The sequence below is a fragment of the Schistocerca nitens genome, chromosome 4 (assembly GCF_023898315.1).
Source record: "Schistocerca nitens isolate TAMUIC-IGC-003100 chromosome 4, iqSchNite1.1, whole genome shotgun sequence".
Taxonomy (NCBI): domain Eukaryota; kingdom Metazoa; phylum Arthropoda; class Insecta; order Orthoptera; family Acrididae; genus Schistocerca; species Schistocerca nitens.
This window is the reverse complement of record NC_064617.1, coordinates 383,137,008-383,162,870: the sequence shown is the minus strand read 5'-3', so window position 1 is coordinate 383,162,870 and position 25,863 is coordinate 383,137,008. Positions and strand designations below refer to the sequence as shown.

The following is a 25,863-nucleotide window of genomic DNA, read 5'->3' as shown; positions in this document are numbered from 1 at the left end:
TTTCTTGGGGAATGGCAGCCCATTCTTCATGGAGTGCTGCACTGAGGAGAGGTATCAATGTCAGTTGGTGAGGCCTGGCACGAAGTCAGTGTTCCAAAACATCCCAAAGGTGTTCTATACAATTCAGGTCAAGACTCTGTGGAGGCCAGCCCACCACAGGCCGTGCTCGATCATATTGAAATATGCAGTCGCAAATCCCGAATTGCTCTTCAACACTGGGAAGCAAGAAGGTGCTTGAAACATCAATGTAGGGCTGTGTTGTGATAGTGCCATGCAAAACAACAAGGGGTGCAAGCCCCCTCCATGAAAAACACGATCACACCATAACACCACAGCCTCCGAATTTTACTGTTGGCACTACACACGTTGGCAGATGACGTTCACTGGGCATTCACCATACCTACACCCTGCCATCGGATCGCCACATTGTGTACTATAATTCGTCACTTCACACAACGTTTTTCCACTATTGAATCATCCAATGTTTACGCTCCTTACACCAAGTGAGGTGTCGTTTGGCATTTACCAGCATGATGTGCGGCTTATGAGCAGCCGCTCAACCATGAAATCCAAGTTTTCTCACCTCCCACCTAACTACTGTAGTACTTGTAGTGGATCCTGATGCAGTGTGGAATTCCTGTGTGATGGTCTGGATAGATGTGTGCCTATTACACATTATGACCCCCTTCAACTGTCGGCGGCCTGTCAGTCAACAGAAGAGGTCGGCCTGTACGCTTTTGTGCTGTACATGTCCCTTCACGTTTCCACTTCACTATCACATTGGACCTAAGGATGTTTAGGGGTGTGGAAATCTCGTTTACAGACATATGACACAAGTGACAATCACCTGATCACGTTCAAGTCCGTGGGTTCTACGGAGTGCTCAATTCTGCTCTCTCATGATGTCTAATGACTGCCGAGGTCGCTCATATGGAGTACCTGGCAGCACATTGACCCTAATATGAAAAACACATGTTTTTGGGGGTGTCCGGGTAATTTTGACCGCACAGTGCAGATATCTTGAGTTTACCACACCAACATAAATCTAGTGAGAGGGTGATCCACTGAGGAGAACAATGTTTTGGATTGTACTGTGTATAAGCCTACTATACCTCTACAAGATTGGTTTTTGATGGCACTGGGGTGACAGTCCAGACTGCGTACAGCTCATGATCCAGGTTAGGTTGGAAGGTGATAGATTGGCTGTGAGTTGACAAAACAATGAATGTGCCATAACAAAAAGCCATTTTTGCAAAAACAAACTTTGTGGTAACAGACTGATCTGTGGTATAGTCTAAGGCCTACATTAGATTGTGAATGGAGTAAGGTCTCTTTTTATAATATACATTAGGCATTCCACAGTTACATTTAAGCTCCTGGTGAATACCTGTGCAGTTTACATACACTAAGCTAGGCTGACAAAGACACACAAAAGCCACAAACTTATTGGGCTTGCCTACTTCAACAAATTAACTGAAAGTGCATAGACAATGTCAATAAATAAATTTAAAATTAGCATTGCAAAATGGTTGAAAATTACTGAATTTTGCTGTCATCAGGAATTCCAGGCGTGTGTGATCAATAGCCTACAATTCTCATGTGAATGAACTATAAACAAACAACAGATTAAATAAACAGTAGACTTTATTGTATATAAATGAGTCCTGCCACATACACTATTTTTTTTTAATGTCTTGTACTTTTTGTCCTTACTGTCTTTGTCATTCAAATGGAGTATGCAGGACATTAACCCTACGTAATCAAGTATCTAATTATTTATTGTCATTTACCTAATTATACATTTATTATTTTCTTGTCTTTATTGACATTTACCTAATTATTTTGTTGGATGACACTGCATGTAAACTGCCAAATTGTGAACAAAGCATTTGCATTTGTAAATAGTACTGGCACTTCCAGAAAAATCTGAACGCACTAACAATCAACAGGACCTTGCACTTGGTGGAGGCCCTGTCAGATTATAAAAGAAATCTGCAAGTTGAATGTCTCCACTCCTATCCCCATAACTCCTTGAGCAGAAAACTGGTTACTGTTACTGGTGAAGTACATGACGTAGGGCATACTACTTACCAAAGGAGTCGCATGACTGATCCATAGAAGAACTGTTCTAGACTAGAGTGCCCCTTAGTTGTGATGACAGACTGATCTGGAGAGTAGCCTGAGGGTGGGTCAAGAAGAAGGATTGATATGAATCATTAGATTTGGCCAGTGACAGTGTTAATGGCTTCTGTCACATCAACTTTTGGTGTACATATTTACAGTTTTGTTGTTAGTTGGTGAAGCCAGTGAATTTGAAAGCAAATAAATAAATAAAAATGGTTGTGGTGACACACCGACATGTGGCTTAGCCCAAAGTATATGTCAGGTTGGAAGGTAAAAGTATGGGTGTGAGTTGGCAAAAAACTGTATGTTGTCAGACTGATCTGTACCTTAATGTGTTTGAAAAAAATCATCACTAACATCGCATTACAGTCACCATGTTGTTTACAGCATTTATTGCATGTTCCCTATGTCACTGGTCAAAACTGACAACTCATCAAACATTCCTCTTTATCTCATGATATTTAGGAATTCTAGTTCATGCAAGGCTGTGCAGTTTTAAGGAAATGAGTAAATGTTTCACACTGGTCAATCGCAGTTAATAATATCACAGGAACCTTAAAAGGTATGTGGACACAAGCAAGATATACGCCATATTTTACAATTAAAAGAAAGCTGTATATTAATATCAGCAATCACCTGGCATTAGATTTAGTTTTTGATTGGCAGCTTTCTAAAACTGTAGTGTTGTCATGCTTCCTTTTTAAAAACTGCAAGCGATGGGACCATTACGTCTAGATGAATCTTATCAAATGAGGAGAGTTTTTCCAATCAGATATAAACAGCAGCCATACACTACCACCATCACAAATTTCAATAATATTTTTTTTTTATCTGCCTATTCTTATAGCCACCTGTCTGTTCACGACTGTCTGCTATTCTATGCCAAATAGCATACTACCAAACTTGAAGCAAATAAGTAATAAGCCTTTTACAATTTCAGTAATGCTGAATAGCATCTCTAATTGACTACAAGCAAAAATGAACTAATCAAAAATATTACAGAGAGACTATTCCCCAACTAAAGGCAAATTACGTGCAAAAAGTGAAGCAATAGGCCTACTTGTTCTTGTCACTACGATTTTAGGTCTTGTTAACAATAAGTCCAAAGGACTCATTTTTGGAAGTAAGACAACACTTATTAAGTATTATGACAAATTTCTGGTGCAAACAAACTACTTTTGAAATTTAACACTACCATTGAATGCTTTTGGACCTCATTGTCTTCCAAAGTCAAAACGAGAATATGTGTGGACAAAGTTCCTCAGAAGATCTACTTAACAATAAATTTAAGTCCAGCTTTGTGAAACTACTGCAGCAAGTAAAACATACAAATAAATAGAGCTGTGGACACCACTTACCCTTTCTAGTTTTTGGAAATATTCCCTCAAAAACGATATAGGGTTTTCCGGTCTTGAAACGCAAAGCTGTACAATGCAATCTTTTAGGACTTGCTGAATGTTGTGCTTCTGAACGTAAGCCTCACATTCACGCAAACTCTGTTCTTCATCCAAGTTTGCAGCCATCTTTGCGCGAAGGTACTTTATATGTATTACGGACGGTATTAAGGGGTATTCTAATACACACTTGCACTAATAAGTTCACAACTTCTTACACGATTGCTCAGCGACAATTCAATCGCTCTTAATCACTTCAACACAAACATACGCAGAGAAAATACATCACACACTTTCCCCTAGCAGAAAACAATTGCCATCCGATGTAACTACGAATTTAACACAGAGATAGTAGAAACGAAAGAATAGCGATAAATGCTAGAACAGCACTGACAGTGGAAGTGTAAATAAAATGCTCGAAATTTCACAGATGCAGGACAAACTAGTATTTTCATCAATTCTCACTTGCACAGGAGGTGTTGTGGAAGCAACCGTTTGTTTTGTCAGCCAATCAATTAAAGAAAACCACACGGGCCTGAGGACAAGAGAGAGGAAGATTAGAAAGAACGTCGTTCAGCGTCAGGCTTAATATAGAAAAACGTTGCGCATTTCGGGTATTATTGTCGTACGCATTTATTTCATGGAGTAATTCCAACTAATTTAGCAAGCGCATTGCTTTAGAACGAACTCCGTACCAGGGCAGAACGTAGTGGTAACACTCGAAATTTAAAGTGTCAGGGAAATTTTCGGTACTCCCAACATTTCCGAAGGCATCTATGTTTCATTGTGGTGCCACTTGCGTCCTCCAGACCAACGTAACTTATCGGTATTGTGGTTTGTTTGACATTCCTACTTCAACAATTAACTAGTGTACAAAAAAATGTCGAAATATGGCTCGATAATATTCGTGCAAGAAAACATATAAGGAATTCGAGACTGGATGAGTGTATACATTAATCAGTATCACTATTCATTGTCATTCTGTGTAACGTAGTGGCAAAGAGTGGGAGGGGTGGAGAAAAACGGAGAGATTTTAAACGTCTCCCATTGATTACCTTTTTCTGAGTGTGATCTAACTGAAGGGGCTGACAGTACAGAAAGAAGTCAATTGCATGAGTATAAATCTATTCAGCACCCTACCAGAGCATATTAAATGTCATTTAAAAATGCGGTGGAGTTTAAGACTGAAGGAAAGAACTTTCTGTTGGAGAACCATGTACACTTCATTGTACCGTAACTGTTCAGAAATGCTTTAAATTTTAGTTTGTCATTAGGATTAGCATTGAATTACAGCAATGAAAAACCATATGATTGTGTGGAATGTACATCTTTTACTTCTTTTCACATCCCTCATTGAAAGAGATAAAGGCAGCTTCGCAGTTAAGCCTTATCTACCTCACCACACTGTATGCTAGTTTCTTCTAACTTGTAAGAGTTACAGCTTGTACTCTCCCCCACTGGCACCTCGACTGACTTGTATGCTATCTTATTTATTTACCTTTATTTATCCAAGGACCATATCAAAATGTATTTTTTTGGTTTGCAAAGGTAAGACAGTGCCAATCAAGAGGCTAAAATATCACACAACGTGCATAAAATGCTTGTAGATGATAGGCCTGGTAGCCTATGGGAATAGGACAAGTGTTTGGCCATGACCGAGGTTAAGGAACCATCCTGGCATTTGCTTTATTGTAGCCTGAACAAAAAAAAAAAAAAAAAAAAGAGGAAAGACAACCAATATAATAGGATATGCCTATCTTAACAGAAGTCTTACTTGGGAAAAAAAAGAAAAAGCATGCCAAAAGAGCCTTAAAATCAGTTTTTTCAATTTCTTTCACCATCAGAGCAATCTAATGTGTTCCTTCCAAAGCAATTATCCTTATAGAAGCCTTATTTGGGGGAAAAAAGTGCCAATAGTTAGAGCCTTAAAATCTCTTTTTCGCATTTGTTTCGCCATCAGTCAACCTAATGTGTTCCTTCCAAAGCAGCTCAGACATTAACAAGACTAACCTTTTAATTTATTATTACCAACCATTTATTTGATCTGATGGATTTCCAGTCTGAAGTCAAAGGCGACTGCAATGAAACGTTTAAATACTACTTTTTGAGCCAGTCACAGCAGCAGGATGAATCCAAGGTGTTACAGAACAGATGTGAAACCTTTCACCTGCAACAGGTGCCTGTAGTATGCCAAACTGGTACTTCCAACTAATATCCACCATTTTTTTTGTATAGGTAAGAATTTTTTTAGATGTCCCAGCACTTCTGAGAATATTATTCTGTGGAATGACAGAGAGAGGAAATGTGAAGTGTGACATAGTTCTACTAGTATAAAAAATTGCATTGTGGGAATCAACATGATTCCTCAGTTCCTAAGCTGCAGCACCAGTAGTGGACTTTCAGGGGATTACTTAGCCATATATTAAAGTTTGTGTAACATAAGTTTAGTTATTGATTGTAATGATTTTCTCAGATACGTATCAAATGGCAACTAATATTCTGTTGACAAATGTTAATGGTGCTTTGTCACACTCCTTTTTGAATCCACATCTATATCTATACTCTGCAAACCACTGTAAAGTGAATGGCAGAGGGTACTTCTCATTGTACCAGTTATTATTTCCATGTGGAGTGTGGGAGGGATGACTGCTCAAGTGCCTCTGTGTTAATTGTAGTTTGTTTAATCTTGTGTTCGTAAACCCTGTGAGAAATGAGGTATTTGTATTAGTTGGCTGATTTCAGTTAGTTTACAATGTTTTTTTGTGAAGTGCATAACTTTGCATTTCTAAACACTTGAAGCGAGTTGTCAGTCTTTGTGGCACTTTGAAACCTTATGAAGATCTGCTGAATATTTGCATATTTGTGAATTTTCAGATGAGACTTCATTATAGGTAACTGCATCATGTGTGAAAATATTGTGTGCTAGGTCATTAATATACAACATGAACTGCAAAGGCCCAACACACTTCCCTGTGCCAAGCCTGAAGTTACTTCTATGTATGTTGATGTCTGTCCCTTCAAGAAGACATGCTCTGTCCTCCCTTCCAGGAAACCCCCAATCCAGTAACAAATTTCACTTGATATTCCATATGATTATACTTTTGATGGTGAGCATAGATGTGGTACTTTGTCAAAAGCTACCTAATTACCTTTACTCATGGCTTTCTGGATGTCATATGAGAAAAATGTAAACTAGATTTTGCATGACTGATTTTTGGAATCCAAGCTTGTTGTATGGAGGGGATCATTCAGTTCTCAATATCTCATTACACTTGAGCTCAGAAAATGCTATAAAACTTTACAGCAGATGGTTGTAAATTATAATGGATGGTAGTTTTGTGGATCACTTCTGCTACACTCCATCTAGATAGGTGAGACCTGTGCTTTCTTCCAACTGCTGGGCATAGTATTTTGTTGAAGGGATCTACAGTATAATGTGGTTATAAGGGGAGCTAACTCAGCTGCAAATTCTGTATAGAACTTGATAGGAATTCTAAAAACCACTGGAGCTTTGTTCCCTTAAAAGTTGCTTTACAGTGACTGATACCATGTAGGGTCCATTCCATCATGAACTGATCTACTAAGTACACATCTATCAAGCACTTGATCAAATATTTTTCTGAATCTGAGTCACAGTCCTTCAAAACACTCCTCTCCAGAACTAAATGTATCAAGTTCATTATCAAAGTAAGACACTACCCCCCCGTATCTAGTTTTCTGAAAATGTACATCTTACTGCTTGTTTCAGTAGAGCTTTGTATTATAATAAAAATTGCTGCTACAGCTGCCTCATGGTCATTGGTACCAGATTCATTGCGGACGTCCTCAAAGAGGTCATTTCTATTTGTTGTCATTATACATGATACATTTCTATCACGAGTGGGCTGCTGAACTATCCGTTCAAAGTAGTTTTCAGAGAAGGCGTTTATTATTGTTTCCCCAGATGTCTTGTCATACCTACCACTTACAGGGCTGTAAGGCCCTATTCACACGGGGATACTTAAGACTCCTAGTGACTGAGATACTTTGCAACCGAGAAACCTGGCATGTGTAATTAGGTGGGTTTGTTCAGATGGGGATTCTACAGTAGAGGCGTCCCACAGTTGCTGCGACTTGGATACTATTCGACTCGATGCATTAGTCGCCAAGTCTCCCAGTCTCTCAGTTACATTTGTACGATTGGGTTGTGTAATGTATGAACAAAAGTTTAATTTGAAATTTGTCAGAGAAGTGGAGAAATATCCGGAACTATAAAATTACAAATTGGAGGGGTGATAAGGAAGGAGGTGACAGAGAGAGCAGGGCATGAAGTAGCCAATGAGGTTGATCTATCAGAAAAGATCATTATCAGTAATTAAAATTTTTAACATAAAATAAATGCACCCTACTCATTGTGCTTTAAGATCCATTTTACTGAAAAACTAATCAATGATTTATAAGGACCCACTATACAATAAATGCAATAAATGTGTAACTAAAACGTTTTTAATTAGATTAATATGTAAAGAAAAATGTACAGAAATCCATTTATAAGTTTTACGGAAATACTCATTACACACATAAAATTTTGTAAAGAAAGACAACTACAGTAGATCATGGTTGTTGTTGATGCTACTTCCACTGCCATGGGAGGGAAGCACGGGGTGTCAGAAAGTAGTGGACTAAATAATTCCTTAGTTTATAAGTAATAGAATGAGCATGCAGTTCAGTGTCTCTCCTTGGCTGTATTCTGACTGTTGGTGTTTCGAAGTTGTTGCATTGTTGTTCACCACAACTGTATTGGATACCTTCATGTTTTCGAATGAAGTTATGTCACCATTCCAAATGCACATTCCATAGATTATCAAGTGTTCTTTGTGGGTGCGGTTGCATCAATTAGTGTGATAATGGAAACACTTTGTCTCCTACAAAGTAATAAGGGACATTATATTCATTTTCATCATCTGGTAATCTCGAAAGCAATGCCAAGTTTAATCTTTCATTTGTAATCCAGTGTTTGGTTGCTGAAGGACAAAATATCCCTCCGTCACTGTTTGTACCTGCATAATCGATTTCAATGATAATGAATAAACCATCAGCATCACTGCATGCCAGCAATACTGTGGAGAGGTATTGTTTATAACTGAAATTAGTTGACCCTGCCCCAGGTAATTTCTCGATATGTTTCCCATCCCATGCACCCAAGCAATTAGGCAACTTTTACCTACAATTTAAATTATTCTCAATGTAAGCATGAACCCACAACTTTCTCACTTTTCTCTTTCTGTACTGGCAGTAATTATAATACTGTATTATAATATCATTATCCGTAATACTGCTGTTGGACATTGTACTACTGGGGTCACGGCACACAAAAAAGCACGCTACATACATCCTTTGCCCACGGCTAATGAAACTGATTTAATTTGCTATTCACACCACAAGTGACTTGACTGTACAGGAGACCCAGGTCACGCCTGTGTGAATGTTATCAGCTATTTGAGATGTCCAATCTCCTAGTCGATTGGTTGTCTCGTAGCTTGAGACCTGATTTGAGTATCCCTTTGTGAATAGGGTCTAATTCTCCCAATAGATTGTTGGATGGTTAAAGTGTCCTTTGACTGCTAAAGAATGACTGGGAAATATATGTACTAGTGAATGTAGGGGAGTGCTTCAAATGCCGTGACTTCTTTGAAAATGCTTCAGCAGTTACTCATTGAGATTTTAATGCTCTCACCCATGAAGGCATTCCTCTGCCCCAGCAGAGTGCTCATATTTATACAAAGAATAGTCTAGTAATTAAGTTCCAGGAGCTTCCAGAAATTAAAAATCTTAATTGATAAATAATTAAAGTAGACAGTAACCCACACATCACAAGCCAGCAATTACTGCAACCTCTACACAACGGTGCATAATGTTCAGTACTTTGCATTACTCCGCCTCCTTGCAAAATGCCGAACTGTTGGTTTGACGGGACAGACCTAGATCTGGATCTAGCCAGTGGTCGTTTATTTGACAGCAATGGTGGGTCTTTGAATTCTGATCACATTGTCGTATCCTCATGATCACTTCAGTGTTCAAATGGAGTTACTTCCATCAAGATCACCAGCAAATATGGTAATGCTTTGCTTGTTCCATCTGAATGATGGTACAATCTCTTTCAGCACCATCAAGCTGAAATGGAAACAAAGTATTCAGTGTTGTTTCAGCTTCTTGACTGGGGATCGAGAAAAACAGTGTGAGACCTGTAGTGTCTTGCTAGCTATGTGATGTGTAAATGTCACAACAGGCAATACAGTGAAACCCGTATTTTTTGTTTTCATGCAGTCCAGATTTAAAAAATGCAAAATTGAGGAAAATGTTAAAACCCCCTCAAAATACAAGCAAAACCGCACACAATTGGCATATATGTTTAAAAATCGCAATCCCCTCCAATACTTTGTATAACATATGTCTAAGTGAAGGAAACTGAATGTATAAAACAGTGCTTAAAGAATAATTTGTGGCAAAGAATTTCATCAGTTCTTAAAAAATCACAGGTGTGTAACAGCAAGTAAAAACTCATCAAAAAATTGGAATCGGTGTCTGAGTACAAGGTAATTTAGCTATTTTCCAACATGCTACGACCACAAACTATACATTCAAAACATGTTATGAGAGATTATCCTTTTTGCTCAGCCAGAAAAAAAGCAAAAATCGACGAACATATTGAATTAAATAAAAATCATCACAGCCAATGGTAAGTGGTTAAACCATAAGCATTAATGTAGACATCTGCGTAATGATAAATTTTGTCACCAGTGCTGTTACTGTTTAATACTTTTATTATCCCGCATGTCATATGGTCACCACCATTAAAAGTGTTATTTTAGGCTCAATGAGAGAAACAGAGGCATGAAAAAATGAGTTTACTTTCCCAGTTGGCATTACAAACTTATTAGAAGTCGGCTCAGTGAATTTCTATGAACTGTGTAAAATGTAAATCTCAAAGAAAGCTCAGGTGGTACAATTTTGCTTCATGTCCTCTTATCACTGCTGCCAGTCTTTATGATCTACTGTGTGTGGTGTGTGTGATGCAAAGTATGTACATGAGTTGTGTATGGAGTTGTTGCAACTGCATTGTGTCAGATTTGAACACAAAAGTCTTTACAATATGTTGTTGCAAAACCCTTGTTCTATTTCTGTATGCCATCTCGCTCATAGCACATCATCTGCATGAAAAGTATATTTTCAGCACATCACAAAGTGCTTTCACCCCTACCTGCTCTCCTGTCATTGAAGGGCCATTCCCCCTCTCCACACATCCAGTAGGTGAGATCATTTTACATGTATTAGTGTGGTGTGATGGTTGTGCTGGCTATTGGGTGACTTAACAAGTTACCAGGCAATAAGAGTTCACTAGCCGGAAGCGACATTTCCTCGATTCTGACCGAGCACATTCATTGAGACTCAGTGTTTGAATTTAAAAGGTTGATGGTTGATATTGTTGCTGAATACAGGACATCAGAAGTACATGGAGAAAGATGAGACTAAGTTTTAAGTGGAACAAGAAAAGGTGGTGGCTGGGCCTCTTTGTGTCACATATTGCTTCAGTCCTGAACATTTTGCGACAACTGTCTTGTTTTTCCATTACCACTGCAACCTAGCAGTAGTTCTATTATAATTATGTGATGGAGCTAAATCTTGCAAGTTGTGCTGGCAACACTGATCGTGGATTACATCAGCATTTCCTCTCTCACGTCTCCCCTCTCCACAATGGCCTACAATATTCTCTTAACTCTGTCACTACCTGTGGTGCGAACCATCTGCCTTTTGTGCCACTTATAAGTTGTTCAGTCACATCAAAGGCCAAAAGTGTGAAAACGGGATGAAGTCAAGTGAGATATTGAGCAAGAACTTAGAATTGACGTAAACCTTACTAGGAAGAAATTAAAATCAGGCAATTTTTAGCATTGATCTTATGGATTTTTCACAGGGGCTACAAATGTATGGTGTAAAATCGTGAAAAACGTAAAATTGCAGAACATAAAATTGAAGTTCCACTGTACCATACCGGCATAAATATCTGCCAAAATCTTATTAAAAGGTTTCAAGAAGCCATTTGTCCATGTGTGGTAGGAAATTGTCATCCTGTGAGCAATGCTGCACTGTCAAATTTCTTCTAACACCAGTACTGACTCAAAGACCTTTTCACAGTCAGAGCATCATGTTGTGTTCCATGCTTCAAAATCAGGCTCTCAACAAAAAATCTGTCAATTTTGAGAGTTCCAGCCTTCAGTACAGCTTTGGTAACATTACAGCAGGTAAGGTAGGCAGCTGACCGTCTAGTTAAACAAGAATTTAATTAAAGTCCACTGAAATGAAACAAATGGAGGAGAAATTAGTGCAAGATGTCCACGCGTAATTGAAGCACGTGCTGTTGTTGTTGTTGTCATTCCCTATAGTGGACAGCGTAAAGTCTTACAGATTTCCAGAGATCTGGCCAATGATACCTACTTCTGTTTCTATCAAGGGCCTTCACAAATGTCAAATGATCTTATGGTGCATTATGAAAATACTTCAGTATGGCTGGCCATAAATGAGCTGGGATGATGAGCAACCATTTCCATTCCACTGAGTCGTAATTCTGTCTAAACAGTGTTTCTTTTATTAGTCTGCGTTATCATTTGATACTTCATTCTCTAAGTACTCTATGGTCTTCAGTAATGCTGGATCTTCACTTTGTTTTCAAGACTTATTACTTATATAGTAATGTGAATGCATAACCCATGATGTTTGCATATGAACATGCTGATGTATCAACTAAAAACTCATTTATTGACATTTGAGCAATACATATATACAATTTCTTTACAGAAAATTAAAGTTCAACGACAATAATTGACAATAATTCATTAAGTGAAACCTACTTAAAGGTAAAAAAAATAAGGATTCACATTTAATCTTATTTGGTACAACACATTGACAGCAACAGACAGCATGACATTATATTAAATATTATATCATAAAACTTTATAGCATGACTAAAAAATTGGAATATGTGCTGCAACTTCTACAGGATTTGCAACTGAACATGCCAATACAGAAACAAGAGGACGTCGTTGCTCTGAGGATGGCCGCAACACCATAATTCTTGCTGCACAGCGTTCCATAAGCAAGCACCACTTTAGTGCTGTTCTTGAATCATCTTTCATGGCCAGAAATTCATTAACCTTGAATAGAAATAAAGAGAAAAAAATAGAAAAGGCTAATAAGGTAATACTACACAAAAGAGAGGATGTAAAACTGAAGACTATGTAAACATCAATATTCTATTTACTTTTGAAGTCAATATTTATCGTAATGTTTATTTCCTATTATGTATTGATTTACGTACAGTATCTTCCTCTTTAATGAAAAAAGGCTTGCTGGAAAAGTAAGGACTCTTTATATTATGTACAGTCACGAAAATTGCAGCACCGGTAGGTGCTGAGTGGGACAGAGCTAAGATGATATATATGAGTACCTCATTCCATGGTGCCTTCAATTCTATGACAGAGTTCATCAGTCATAGTGGTTAAGACGCGTTGGTGAACTATTCCGTTGGCGAACTATTCCGTTGGCAACTCATGACATATGGCAAAATGATAAAACATTGTCCTGGAACTTTCAAGACTCAAAGGAGAGTGATTACATTAATGTCATTCATCCCACATAGAAAAATGTGAGAATCCATTTTCTCTAAAGAAGACACTTTAAGTTGCAGACAGGTACAATTAAAAGACACTTACATATAGCATTTGGCCACAGCCTTCACCAGCAAAAGAGACACACTCACACCATTCACACATGAAAGTGAGCATACCTCTTGCACAAATGACAACCATCTCCTGCATCCCAGGCTGGAATACGAATATTGCATGGGACACAAGCAGTAATCTGGAGGGGCAGGGAAGGGGAAGGGATAGTAGGGTACAGGTGGGGAGAGAGAGAGAGAGAGAGACGAATGCTGTCTGGTGGAGTGCACAGTGACTAGAATGTCAACGGGCATAGAGTCAGGAAGTTGTGGGGTAGTGAGGTGGGGAAAAAAAGGAGTGAAGAAAGAGAGAGGAGTTGGGAAAGACGGGCTGGTGTGTTGGCAGAGGGTGGCAAACAAAGAAGGTGCAAGATGAGAAAGGGGAGGAGATGACAGCACAGGAGGAGGTGGAAACTGTTGGGTGGAGGGTGTGGGGACAGTATGTTACCATTGGTTGAGGCTGGGATAGTTACGGAAGGGGATAATGTGTTGTAAGGAAAACTCCAATCTGCACAGTTCAGAAATGCTGTTGGTGGAGGGAAGGGTCTAGATGGTTTGAGTGGTGAAGAAGCTGTTTAAATCAAGCATGTTATGCTCAGCTGCATGTTGTGCCACAGGGTGGTCTACTTTGCCCATGGCCATAGTTTGGTGGTGGCCATCCATCATGGTAGACAGCTGGTTGATAGTCACACCAATATAAAAAGATGTGCAATGTTTGCAGCAAAGCTGGTAAACAACATAGCTGCTTTCACAGATTGCCCAGCCCCTGATGGTGTAGGACAAACCTGTGACAGGCCTGTAATATGAAATGCTGGGTGTGTGGGGCAGGTCTTGTACCTGGGTCTTCCACAGGGATATGATCCTTGTGACAAGGGGTTGGGATGTGGAGTGGCATAGGGATGGACTATGATGGTATGTAGGTTGGGTGGGCAACAGGACACCGCTTTAGGAGAGGTGGAAAGTGTCTCTGGTAGGATGACCTCCATTTACAGGCATGACGATAGGTAATCGAAGCCCTGGTGAAGGATATGGTTCAGGCTGTTCCTGTTCCTACCTGGAGTCTTCATTATTTGATTTTGAAAATTCATTTTATGAGAGTTGTAAAAAGTAAATGTTTTATACAAAAATTTCTGTGCAGTGTCAGACAAGAACCAGAGAAATTCATAAAAAGGCCAAAGAAAAATATGGGAGTCTACCAAGACAACATACATATAGGGCCAGTTTAAGAACATTTTTCCACACAAGTGACTCACTTGGTGCCCTCGCCCCTTCTCACATTTCTTCCTTGCACACCTTCGTTCATGTTCATTTTTGTAACTATTTGTGATATGCACATATAAAAATCTTGGACTTGGGTGTCCTTGGTTCCCCTGTCTGCTTGGTGGCCCAAAATGGCTGCTATTAACCCTTGAGTGGGCACACCCATCTATGAAGTGTGCCAACCACAAATAACATTGTCTTTTACTTTTTCATTGTTGTTTTATAATTGTCAGCCCATACCTATTCTTTCTTTATTGTTTCATCTAACACAGTGAAAAGTTGTGGTTTCATACATCCAAGTGAGCAGGGGTGGACTTGGTCAGAAAAAATTTATGATCTGTGCAAGAAAATAACACAGATTAAGAGCTAGCAGCACAATCTCACAATGAGGCAGTTGTCTACAAGATGGCTAATAATCAAATAAAGAATTGGCAGGGATCTGATGCACCTGTGCTGTGTAATGCTTTGAGTGGGTCATTACTGTGGGGTAACATTTGTACCACCGACAGAAAGATACAATGAAAGTTTATTTTGTTACTGTTTAATTAAAGAGTGCTTTAGAACATATACTGTAAGTTTATTTTATCATTGTTTAATTGGACTGAGCTTACACTGTGGTTTCGTTCATACATGCTTATTTTGGTCACATAAAGACATGTATTCAGTACATGTGTAAAAGTATGCCATGTGCCTACTTGTCTTATAAAAAATGGCATGTGTGCTCAAGGGATAATTGTGATACATCATGTACAGAACTCTCATAGTTGTGGTACCTTTGGTGCCCATCTAAGCTCGGCACCCTAAGTGGTAGGTTGTGTTGCTTTGCAATGGCAAAAATATATTGAGTTGGTGATGCATTACATATTTAAGATAAGACAGGACTTCTTATACAGGAACAAATCTTGGAAACACCATTAAAATTAGATGAGCTTTTATTTTTGAGAGAATACATAAACTTCTTAATTTCAGGAGGAGAAATTGCCGAAACATTTATATGATAGAATTTTATGACAGCTGCTTTTTTAACATACTGCTTTGATTTTTCTCTTAACCTATTTGCCCCTCTACATTCCAGTACATTTAAGAAATGATTGATAAATATATTTGATATCTGTAATTCATTACTAATAGTCCTTCCATTCAGTACAAACTGTGATGTTATCCTGTTCTGTGGCTGGCTATCCTGTATCTTGTTTTACTGCATTCCATATAGACTTTGGGCTGTTGTCGGAATTACTGATTTCTTACATTATATACATGTTCCTTGATTTTTAATAGCTTTTCTTAATAATTTTGAGTAATTTTTGTAGTGTGCAACTGCTGAAGGATCTCTCCTTTATAACAAAAGAAGCTCTAGCGGAACCCTCTTTCTCCTTACTGCAATGTACGATACCATCAGATTTCCAGCCAGATTTGACCTCTGTTTCAGTTTTAAATTATGCAAACAATTAACTTAAATTCTAATCAACATGTTTAATTTCTAAATGCAAAAATTTCTGTAATTCCTATTTTCAGTCAAATATCAGTAATTTCAAAAACATAAAGAAACTATCTGAAAATTGATTTTCTCAAAGTCATCAAAAAACCTGTCAAATTGTCTATTATTAATCACGATGCACAATTATAGTTACTTATAGATCACCAGTCATAAATTCTATAATTTATATGTTATAACTGATAGCAAAATAATATAAGAACTTGCTTTCAAAATTTGTTACAAATATTTAGTTTATTTTCAACTGCCATTAACTTCAAAAAGCTGTACATAATTAATGCATCTAGAAAAACAGCCAATAACATAAACTGAAATTGTATGTAAATTCTGGAAACACATACTCACACTTGCAATCACACACAATGATATTTGCATGGATGATGTGGTTAAAGAGAATAACTTAATAAAAGTGCAAAATTATAAAACAATACTTGAGTCCATGCAAGTTATTTAAAGAACCCACAAATTTACTATAAATTTAACAAAATGAATAAAACAATGGCCAGCCTACTGAAAATATAAGTGAAGATGATTTATGAGCTGACATATTCAGTACAGAATTGTCATATGTGGCGCTCAGCATAGGGGTGGCTAGAATAATCATTGTTGGAATCTAATCATGTTTTACTTGCAGATTAAATAAAAGAACCACAAATTAATATTTTATAACAAATGTTAACAATGTCAAGAAGGGAAATCACCATTAATTCAAAGAGCAAACATTTCACAACACAGCATAACCACAGAAGCACAAAGATGTACGAGTATTCATTAGATGAAGATAAATGAAAAGATTTTGAATGGCCATTATACCAGGCCATAGAATAGAAATCAAGCTAATTACTGATACATACTGAATATTACAATATTTTGGAGGTAAGTGCTAACCCACAAAGTTACAATGAGTGACAAAATTGACATAAAAATTGTGTAGTAGAGGGGGCAGTCAAGATAATTTTGAAAGTGAAAGTTACAAACCAATGGATACGAAACTTGACCAGTGGGAGATTTTAAGAGCAATCTTAAGAAAGTTAGGAGAACTGCAGAATAACATGCAAACAAATAGTGGTAATTTGTCCACGAATAGTGCTCAACTGTCAACTAAGCAAAACTGACATGAAAAGAAATTATGATTAGTTAAACTCATCATTAGAAGATACTGAATCTAGAATGGAGAGGTTTGAAAATACTATAAAAACTGCTGTAGCTTCAACAACCCTTTCTGTGAAAAACACGGGAGAAAATATTAGTGCTAAAGCTAAACTCACAGTTATTCATGAAAATACCTTAATAGAACAAAACACTGACATTGCTACAAAACAGGAAACTGGTATTGACATTACTGCACTAATTGCAAATTTACTATTAGTAGCCAGCAAGGAAACATTCACACACATTGACAGACATGTTAGAAGTAAAATTATCTGGTGTCACCTGGAACTTAAAGCAGAGGCCTGCAGTGAACAAATATGCATGGAAAGAAATTGCTATAATTTTGTTAGTATACACAATAACAACTGGGTAAAAATAGGTACAGATAGGCCTAATATGGACTATAAGGAGTTTAAAGAGCCTAAAATAGTCATCACAAGACCAAGAAAAATTGTCTAATTGCATGGTCTCACTCAGTAATTATGATTGGTCACATATGTTTAACAATAATGCCCAGGGCTCTGCCAATACATTGTTCGATAGATTTTTTCATTCTTTGTTAAATATATTCGAGACCAACTGCCCTCAATACAAATGTAAAGTTAACCCTCAAAGTAACAGTAATAGACATAGGGAAAAGAATCCATGGTATACCACTCAACTAGCCAATATGAAAAGGAGGTGTTTGTTGTATAGAGATTCTTACAGACTTCAGAAAACTGATATGGCTAAACAAAGGTACTCAAGAGCACAAAAGGAATATAAGTATGCTTTAAGTGAGGCCCCCAAATAAATTTAAAAAAAAAAAAAAAAAAAAAAAAAAACATAACCTAGTCAGCATTGAGTCATCATAAAATAAATGCAAAAAAGCGTGACCTATAATAAATTCAGTGGCCAAAAGCAAGTAGAAAGCTGAGGTAGAAATTTCAGCAGATGAATTTAATAACTACTGTATAAAATCTGTTAACTAAATTAGTGAAAGCATTGGGAGACAGCAAGAAACTGTAGCTGATCTCATTAAATATCATAATGTAGACTACACCTTGAAAAAGAGATTCCTTTTAACAGAGGTCACACCAGATGTTGTTTACTATTGTAAATAATTTTAGGCCCTCTGATAGTGAAGATATATATGGTATTTCTTGTAATATGTTAAAAAAGATAATTGGGAACATAGCATATCCTCTTACTAAATGTATAAACAGATGTCTAATTGAAGGAGTATTCCCAGATGTATTAAAATTATCCAAGTTAGTACCCATTTACAAGAAAGGGGACAAAAATTGCCCATATAGCTATCGCCCAATATCTCTGACACCTATTTTATCTAAAGTTTTGGAATCCATCATCAACTCTCAGTTGTGTGATTATCTGACGTGTAATAACATTATTACTGCGGTACAATTTGGCTTTAGGAGGGAATAATCCACAGTCCATGCCATTGACTCCCTGATTTAAAAAGTGCTTAATGCTTATGAAGGGAAAAATTTTGCTCAGGCTACCTTGTGTGATCTTAGCAAAGCCTTCGATTGTGTGGAGCATATTTCATTCCTCAACAAACTAGTTTATTATGAAATCACAAACAGTGAAGTTGACAACATCTTCGAATCTTTCCGCAGCAACTGTAAACAAATTGTTTGAATTGGTAAACAGAGATCACAACTAGCTGAATTTAAGTGCAGTGTGCCACAAGGCTCAGTATTAGGACCTCTGCTATTTATCCTAATGACAAACGATCTACCATCTTACATAAATACTCACTCCATCCTCTATGCAGATTGTACCCCTTTTTTCAATATCAGCTCAGACATGGATATGCTCCAAACTGTGGCAAATGACACAATATCACAAGCATCAGTCTGGTTTTGAGCTAATGGGTTCCTGCTTAATGAGAGTAAAACTCAAAAGATTGTATTTAGTTTAAGAGATCTGCCAGTAGCAGACTTCATGGATAGTGTTAAGTTCTTAGGTATTGTTATAGACAGTAAATTGACTTGGGAGCCACACATTAAATACATTAGTGCAAGGCTGTCTAGAGTGGTGTATTTGTTAAGGAATTTAAAAAACCATGTACCTGCGGCCTATGTAAGATCAGCCTACTTTGCTTTTTTTTGGGGTTTTAATATGGGGCAATAGCTCACACCTTCAGGACATTTTGGTACTTCAGGAGAAAGTAATTCGAATTATCACAAACAGAGATGAACTGGCCCACTGCAAACCACTGTTTATCAACCTAAAAATATTAACTGTTATTAACTTGTATATTTACATTGCCCTACTGCATATAAAGAGCAACTTATCAGAATACCAGCGTAGAAGAGATGTACACTGTCATGGAACCAGAAATAGTAGCCATCTTGACATACCTTACTACAGCTTATCCAAGTCACTGAACAGCTATGAAGTGGTGGGTATGAAGATGTTTAACAAACCGCCACTAGAATAGGTAGAAGCTCCATTTGATTTACTTAAAGACAAATTATTCAGTTGGTTAGCTGCAAATCCTTGCTACTCACTTCAGGAATTTTATGACTGTAAAATGTCATCGTGGTACCGGTTTGGAGAGTACAGCATAATTTCTTTAACTGAGTAATTTATGATGCAATGTTTTCATATTATTTGATTTTAAATGTTGTATTTTATGGAAAACCAATAGTGACATATTGACCTTCATGTACACTCCTGGAAATGGAAAAAAGAACACATTGACACCGGTGTGTCAGACCCACCATACTTGCTCCGGACACTGCGAGAGGGCTGTACAAGCAATGATCACACGCACGGCACAGCGGACACACCAGGAACCGCGGTGTTGGCCGTCGAATGGCGCTAGCTGCGCAGCATTTGTGCACCGCCGCCGTCAGTGTCAGCCAGTTTGCCGTGGCATACGGAGCTCCATCGCAGTCTTTAACACTGGTAGCATGCCGCGACAGCGTGGACGTGAACCGTATGTGCAGTTGACGGACTTTGAGCGAGGGCGTATAGTGGGCATGCGGGAGGCCGGGTGGACGTACCGCCGAATTGCTCAACACGTGGGGCGTGAGGTCTCCACAGTACATCGATGTTGTCGCCAGTGGTCGGCGGAAGGTGCACGTGCCCGTCGACCTGGGACCGGACCGCAGCGACGCACGGATGCACGCCAAGACCGTAGGATCCTACGCAGTGCCGTAGGGGACCGCACCGCCACTTCCCAGCAAATTAGGGACACTGTTGCTCCTGGGGTATCGGCGAGGACCATTCGCAACCGTCTCCATGAACTGGGCTACGGTCCCGCACACCGTTAGGCCGTCTTCCGCTCACGCCCCAACATCGTGCAGACCGCCTCCAGTGGTGTCGCGACAGGCGTGAATGGAGGGACGAATGGAGACGTGTCGTCTTCAGCGATGAGAGTCGCTTCTGCCTTGGTGCCAATGATGGTCGTATGCGTGTTTGGCGCCGTGCAGGTGAGCGCCACAATCAGGACTGCATACGACCGAGGCACACAGGGCCAACACCCGGCATCATGGTGTGGGGAGCGATCTCCTACACTGGCCGTACACCACTGGTGATCGTCGAGGGGACATTGAATAGTGTTCGGTACATCCAAACCGTCATCGAACCCAGCGTTCTACCATTCCTAGACCGGCAAGGGAACTTGCTGTTCCAACAGGACAATGCACGTCCGCATGTATCCCGTGCCACCCAACGTGCTCTAGAAGGTGTAAGTCAACTACCCTGGCCAGCAAGATCTCCGGATCTGTCCCCCATTGAGCATGTTTGGGACTGGATAAAGCGTCGTCTCACGCGGTCTGCACGTCCAGCACGAATGCTGGTCCAACTGAGGCGCCAGGTGGAAATGGCATGGCAAGCCGTTCCACAGGACTACATCCAGCATCTCTACGATCGTCTCCATGGGAGAATAGCAGCCTGCATTGCTGCGAAAGGTGGATATACACTGTACTAGTGCCGACATTGTGCATGCTCTGTTGCCTGTGTCTATGTGCCTGTGGTTCTGTCAGTGTGATCATGTGATGTATCTGACCCCAGGAATGTGTCAATAAAGTTTCCCCTTCCTGGGACAATGAATTCACGGTGTTCTTATTTCAATTTCCAGGAGTGTATATTTGCTGTATAACTTGTATATATGTAACTTGACTTTGTCAATTACTGTAATAGCTAAATGAAATTAAAATTTCATTCAATTCAGTTCAATTCAGACTTCACCTGCTGCATGGAATTAGTAGGCCCTTCCCAGAACCTCTCAACTGAGTCCATCTCCCTCCTCACCCCAACAACAACCAGCACATCCACCTTCTACATACTCACCAAAATCCACAAACCCAGCAATCTTGGTGGTGGTGGTGGTTAGTGTTTAACGTCCCGTCAACAACGAGGTCATTAGAGACGGAGCGCAAGCTCGGGTTAGGGAAGGATTGGGAAGGAAATCGGCCATGCCCTTTCAAAGGAACCATCCCGGCATTTGCCTGAAACGATTTAGGGAAATCACGGAAAACCTAAATCAGGATGGCCGGAGACGGGATTGAACCGTCGTCCTCCCGAATGCGAGTCCAGTGTGCTAACCACTGCGCCACCTCGCTCGGTAGCAATCTTGGACGTCCCATTGTAGCTGCCTGTTGTGCTCCCACTGAAAGAATTTCTACTCTTGTTGACCAATACCTCAAACCAACTGCTCTATACATAGCCTGCTACTCCAAAGATAGTAACCACTTCCTTCAATGACTTTCCACTGTCCCCACTCGTTTACCTCGTGGATCCCTACTTGTTCCTGTTGATGCCACCACGTTTTACACCAATACCATCATGCCCATGGCCTTGCCACCATCGAACTCATCCTTCAGACTCCAAACTAACCACCTCATTCCTTATACACCTTTTCAATTATATCCTGACCAACGACTATTTTTCTTTTGAAATGAAGGTTTAAAAACAAATCTGCAACACAGCCTTTGGCACCTGTATAGCATCCTCCTATACTTAACTGTTTATGGGACACCTAGACAATTTCCTACACTGGTTCAGGCATTGATGGTATCTTCATGATCTGGGCTCAGGGTCAAGACACCTTGTCCACATGTCTGAAAGAACAGATTCGCCTCAATGGGCAATGAATCCACAATCTTCAGTGCAGATGCACATCAATGTTTGACCTCTGGTGGGAATCTAAAATTAACGACTGTGAAGGACATGGAAGGGACTGCTGACAGGCGGCACTAGGTGGGAGTATGGGTTGACCAGGAAGCACGCCAAAATTGTATGTGCATTTCTGATAAACGCTGCATTCGGGTGGCATAGTGTTTAATGCAACTGCCTAGTAAACAGGAGATCCCAGGCTTGAGTCACAGTATGGAACACATTTTCACTCATCGCCACCGATTCTGCATAAAGTATCTTCAATTTACAGAATATGTATCATAGTTGTGGATTTTGCACATTCATATAATTGACTCTTCAGTGAGGATTCACTCATTGTTCAACTGCAGATATGTGGTGCCAAGTTGGGAGTGTGGGTTGGCCAGGGAGCATGCCAAGACAGTCTGTGCATTTGTGCAAAACTTTTGTGTGTTGGTGGGGCAGTGGTTAGTGTAACACCTTGTTAGCACACCCCAAGTTCGAGTCCCAGTCCAGCAACCATTTTCACTTGTCACCACTGATTCCACATAAAGTCTCGATGCAGTTAATGTCATTAGTTGCTTTCATCCCCCCCCCCCCCCCCCCCCCTCAATCTTCAGTTTACAGAGTACCTTCGTGGATGTTGACCTCCACATTGCAGATGACTCCATCCACACCTCTGTCCATATTAAACCCAATGAACACCAACAGTACCTGCATTTCGACAGCTGCCATCACTTCCACAGCAAACAACCCCTCCTATACAGCACAGCCACCCATGGACAGTGTATCTGCAGTGATGAGAACTCCCTTGCCCAGTATGCTGAAAGCCTCAAAAAGGCCTTCACAGACATGCAGTACCCCCCCCCCCCAAATATAATCCACAAAAAGATTTCCTGTGCCATATCCTCAACCCCTTCCACCCCCTCCCACCACCCAACACCCAATACTCCCACCACTCCCAAGACTCAGCTAAGCTACAAAGTACCACCCCGCTCATCACCCATTGTTGCCCTGGAGTAGAACAACTGAACCATGTCCTTCATCAGGGCTTTGATTATCTCTCACACTGCCCTGAAATAAGGGATATCATACCCAAGACCCTTCCCACCCCTCCTAGAGTGGGGTTCCACCACCCATCTAACCTACACAATACCCTAGTCCATTCTGAGGCAAACAAAGATGCAAGACCTGCCTAATCCGCCCACCCAGCACCTCCTTCTCCAATCCTGTCACAGGGTTATCATATACCATCAGAGGCTGGACCTCTCATGAAAGCAGCCATGTCATATACCAACACTTTTTTTTCCCCCATCTGTTGACAATAAATATTGTATGGATGTTGTCAAGGGTACATGTAAGCCATTTCAAAGAAATTGGACACAACAATATATTCGTAAAAAAGGACAAAACAAAATAATACAATGAAGTTAATAATAATACAATGAAATTAATATAGCTTATATACATCCCTGCTTGTTATTTTAAATGCATAGTCTGTTTTTCATAAGGCTTTAGTTTTGTCCTCCCTAAACGACAAGTCCTTATATACACATCACTGCTTAAGTATACAGGGCGTTACAAAAAGGTACGGCCAAACTTTCAGGAAACATTCCTCATACACAAAGAAAGAAAATATGTTATGTGGACATGTGTCCGGAAACGCTTACTTTCCATGTTAGAGCTCATTTTATTACTTCTCTTCAAATCACATTAATCATGGAATGGAAACACACAGCAACAGAACAACACTTTGTTGCAGGAAATGTTCAAAATGTCCTCCGTTAGCGAGGATACATGCATCCACCCTCCGTCGCATGGAATCGCTGATGCGCCAATGCAGCCCTGGAGAATGGTGTATTGTATCACAGCTGTCCACAATATGAGCACGAATAGTCTCTACATTTGGTACCGGGGTTGCGTAGACAAGAGCTTTCAAATGCCCCCATAAATGAAAGTCAAGAGGGTTGATGTCAGGAGAGCGTGGAGGCCATGGAATTGGTCTGCCTCTACCAATCCATCGGTCACCGAATCTGTTGTTGAGAAGCGTACGAACACTTCGACTGAAATATGCAGGAGCTCCATCATGCATGAACCACACGTGTCGTACTTGTAAAGGCACATGTTCTAGCAGCACAGGTAGAGTATCCCGTATGAAATCATGATAACGTGCTCCATTGAGCGTAGGTGGAACAACATGGGGCCCAATCAAGACATCACCAGCAATGCCTGCCCAAACGTTCACAGAAAATCTGTGTTGATGATGTGATTGCACAATTGCGTGCGGATTCTCGTCAGCCCACACATGTTGATTGTGAAAATTTACAATTTGATCACGTTGGAATGAAGCCTCATCCGTAAAGAGAACATTTGCACTGAAATGAGGATTGACACATTGTTGGATGAACCATTTGCAGAAGTGTACCCGTGGAGGCCAATTAGCTGCTGATAGTGCCTGCACATGCTGTACATGGTATGGAAACAACTGGTTCTCCCGTAGCACTCTCCATACAGTGACGTGTTCAACGTTACCTTGTACAGCAGCAACTTCTCTGATGCTGACATCAGGGTTATCGTCAACTGCATGAAGAATTGCCTTGTCCATTGCAGGTGTCCTAGTCGTTCTAGGTCTTCCCCAGTCGCGAGTCATAGGCTGGAATGTTCCGTGCGCCCTAAGATGCCGATCAATTGCTTCAAATGTCTTGCTGTCGGGACACCTTCGTTGTGGAAATCTGTCTCGATACAAACGTACCACGCCACGGCTATTGCCCCGTGCTAATCCATACATCAAATGGGCATCTACCAACTCCGCATTTGTAAACATTGCACTGACTGCAAAACCACGTTCGTGATGAACACTAACCTTTTGATGCTACGTACTGATGTGCTTGATGCTAGTACTGTAGAGCAGTGAGTCGCATGTCAACACAAGCACCGAAGTCAACATTACCTTCCTTCAATTGGGCCAACTGGCGGTGAATCGAGGAAGTACAGTACATACTGACAAAACTAAAATGAGCTATAACATGGAAATTAAGCGTTTCTGGACACATGTCCACATAATATCTTTTCTTTATTTGTGTGTGAGGAATGTTTCCTGAAAGTTTGGCCGTACCTTTTCGTAACACCCTGTATATTTACATCACACAACAGCTGTCCTTTAAGTATGTAAATGTAATGAATGATTAGGTAATGAATGATTAGGTACAGATAGAGTATTTTCCATTTTGCCTTTATAAATATCATCAGAAAAAATTTATTGACCTACATAGTCATTTACAGAATAAAAACATTGTTCTACTAGAAATGTTTTTAAATTTGTTATCATCTTCTAACTGCCTGATGTTGACTGGCAGTGCGTTGTACAGTTTTGCACCGATATGGCTCACATACCTTTGTGTATTTGTTCTTTTTGTTCGCTGTTATGGGTATTGTAGTTATGAAAGTCGGCATTTGTCTGAAAATCTGCAATGTGGGTCCTGACATACAATACACATTTGTATATGTATAATGATGGTATGGTAAGTATTCTAAGCTTTTCGAATATGGGTTTGCAGTGTGTCTGTGGATGACTG

General features: G+C 39.7%; 2 protein-coding genes across 2 annotated transcripts in view; both read right to left on the bottom strand.

Annotated features, from left to right (window-relative positions):
• The window catches only part of LOC126252911 (cAMP-dependent protein kinase type I regulatory subunit), a 266,576-nt gene extending 262,706 nt beyond the window's left edge, over positions 1 to 3,870 (bottom strand). Inside the window, exon 1 of the mRNA XM_049953892.1 lies at positions 3,483 to 3,870. Coding sequence (XP_049809849.1) covers positions 3,483 to 3,647 — 165 coding nt within the window. The 5' untranslated portion in view covers positions 3,648 to 3,870. The remainder of the gene's footprint in view (positions 1 to 3,482) is intronic.
• An 8,650-nt stretch (positions 3,871 to 12,520) lies between these two features.
• Positions 12,521 to 25,863, bottom strand: part of LOC126251950 (meiosis-specific with OB domain-containing protein) — a 282,267-nt gene continuing 268,924 nt past the window's right edge. Inside the window, exon 10 of the mRNA XM_049952714.1 lies at positions 12,521 to 12,709. Coding sequence (XP_049808671.1) covers positions 12,521 to 12,709 — 189 coding nt within the window. The remainder of the gene's footprint in view (positions 12,710 to 25,863) is intronic.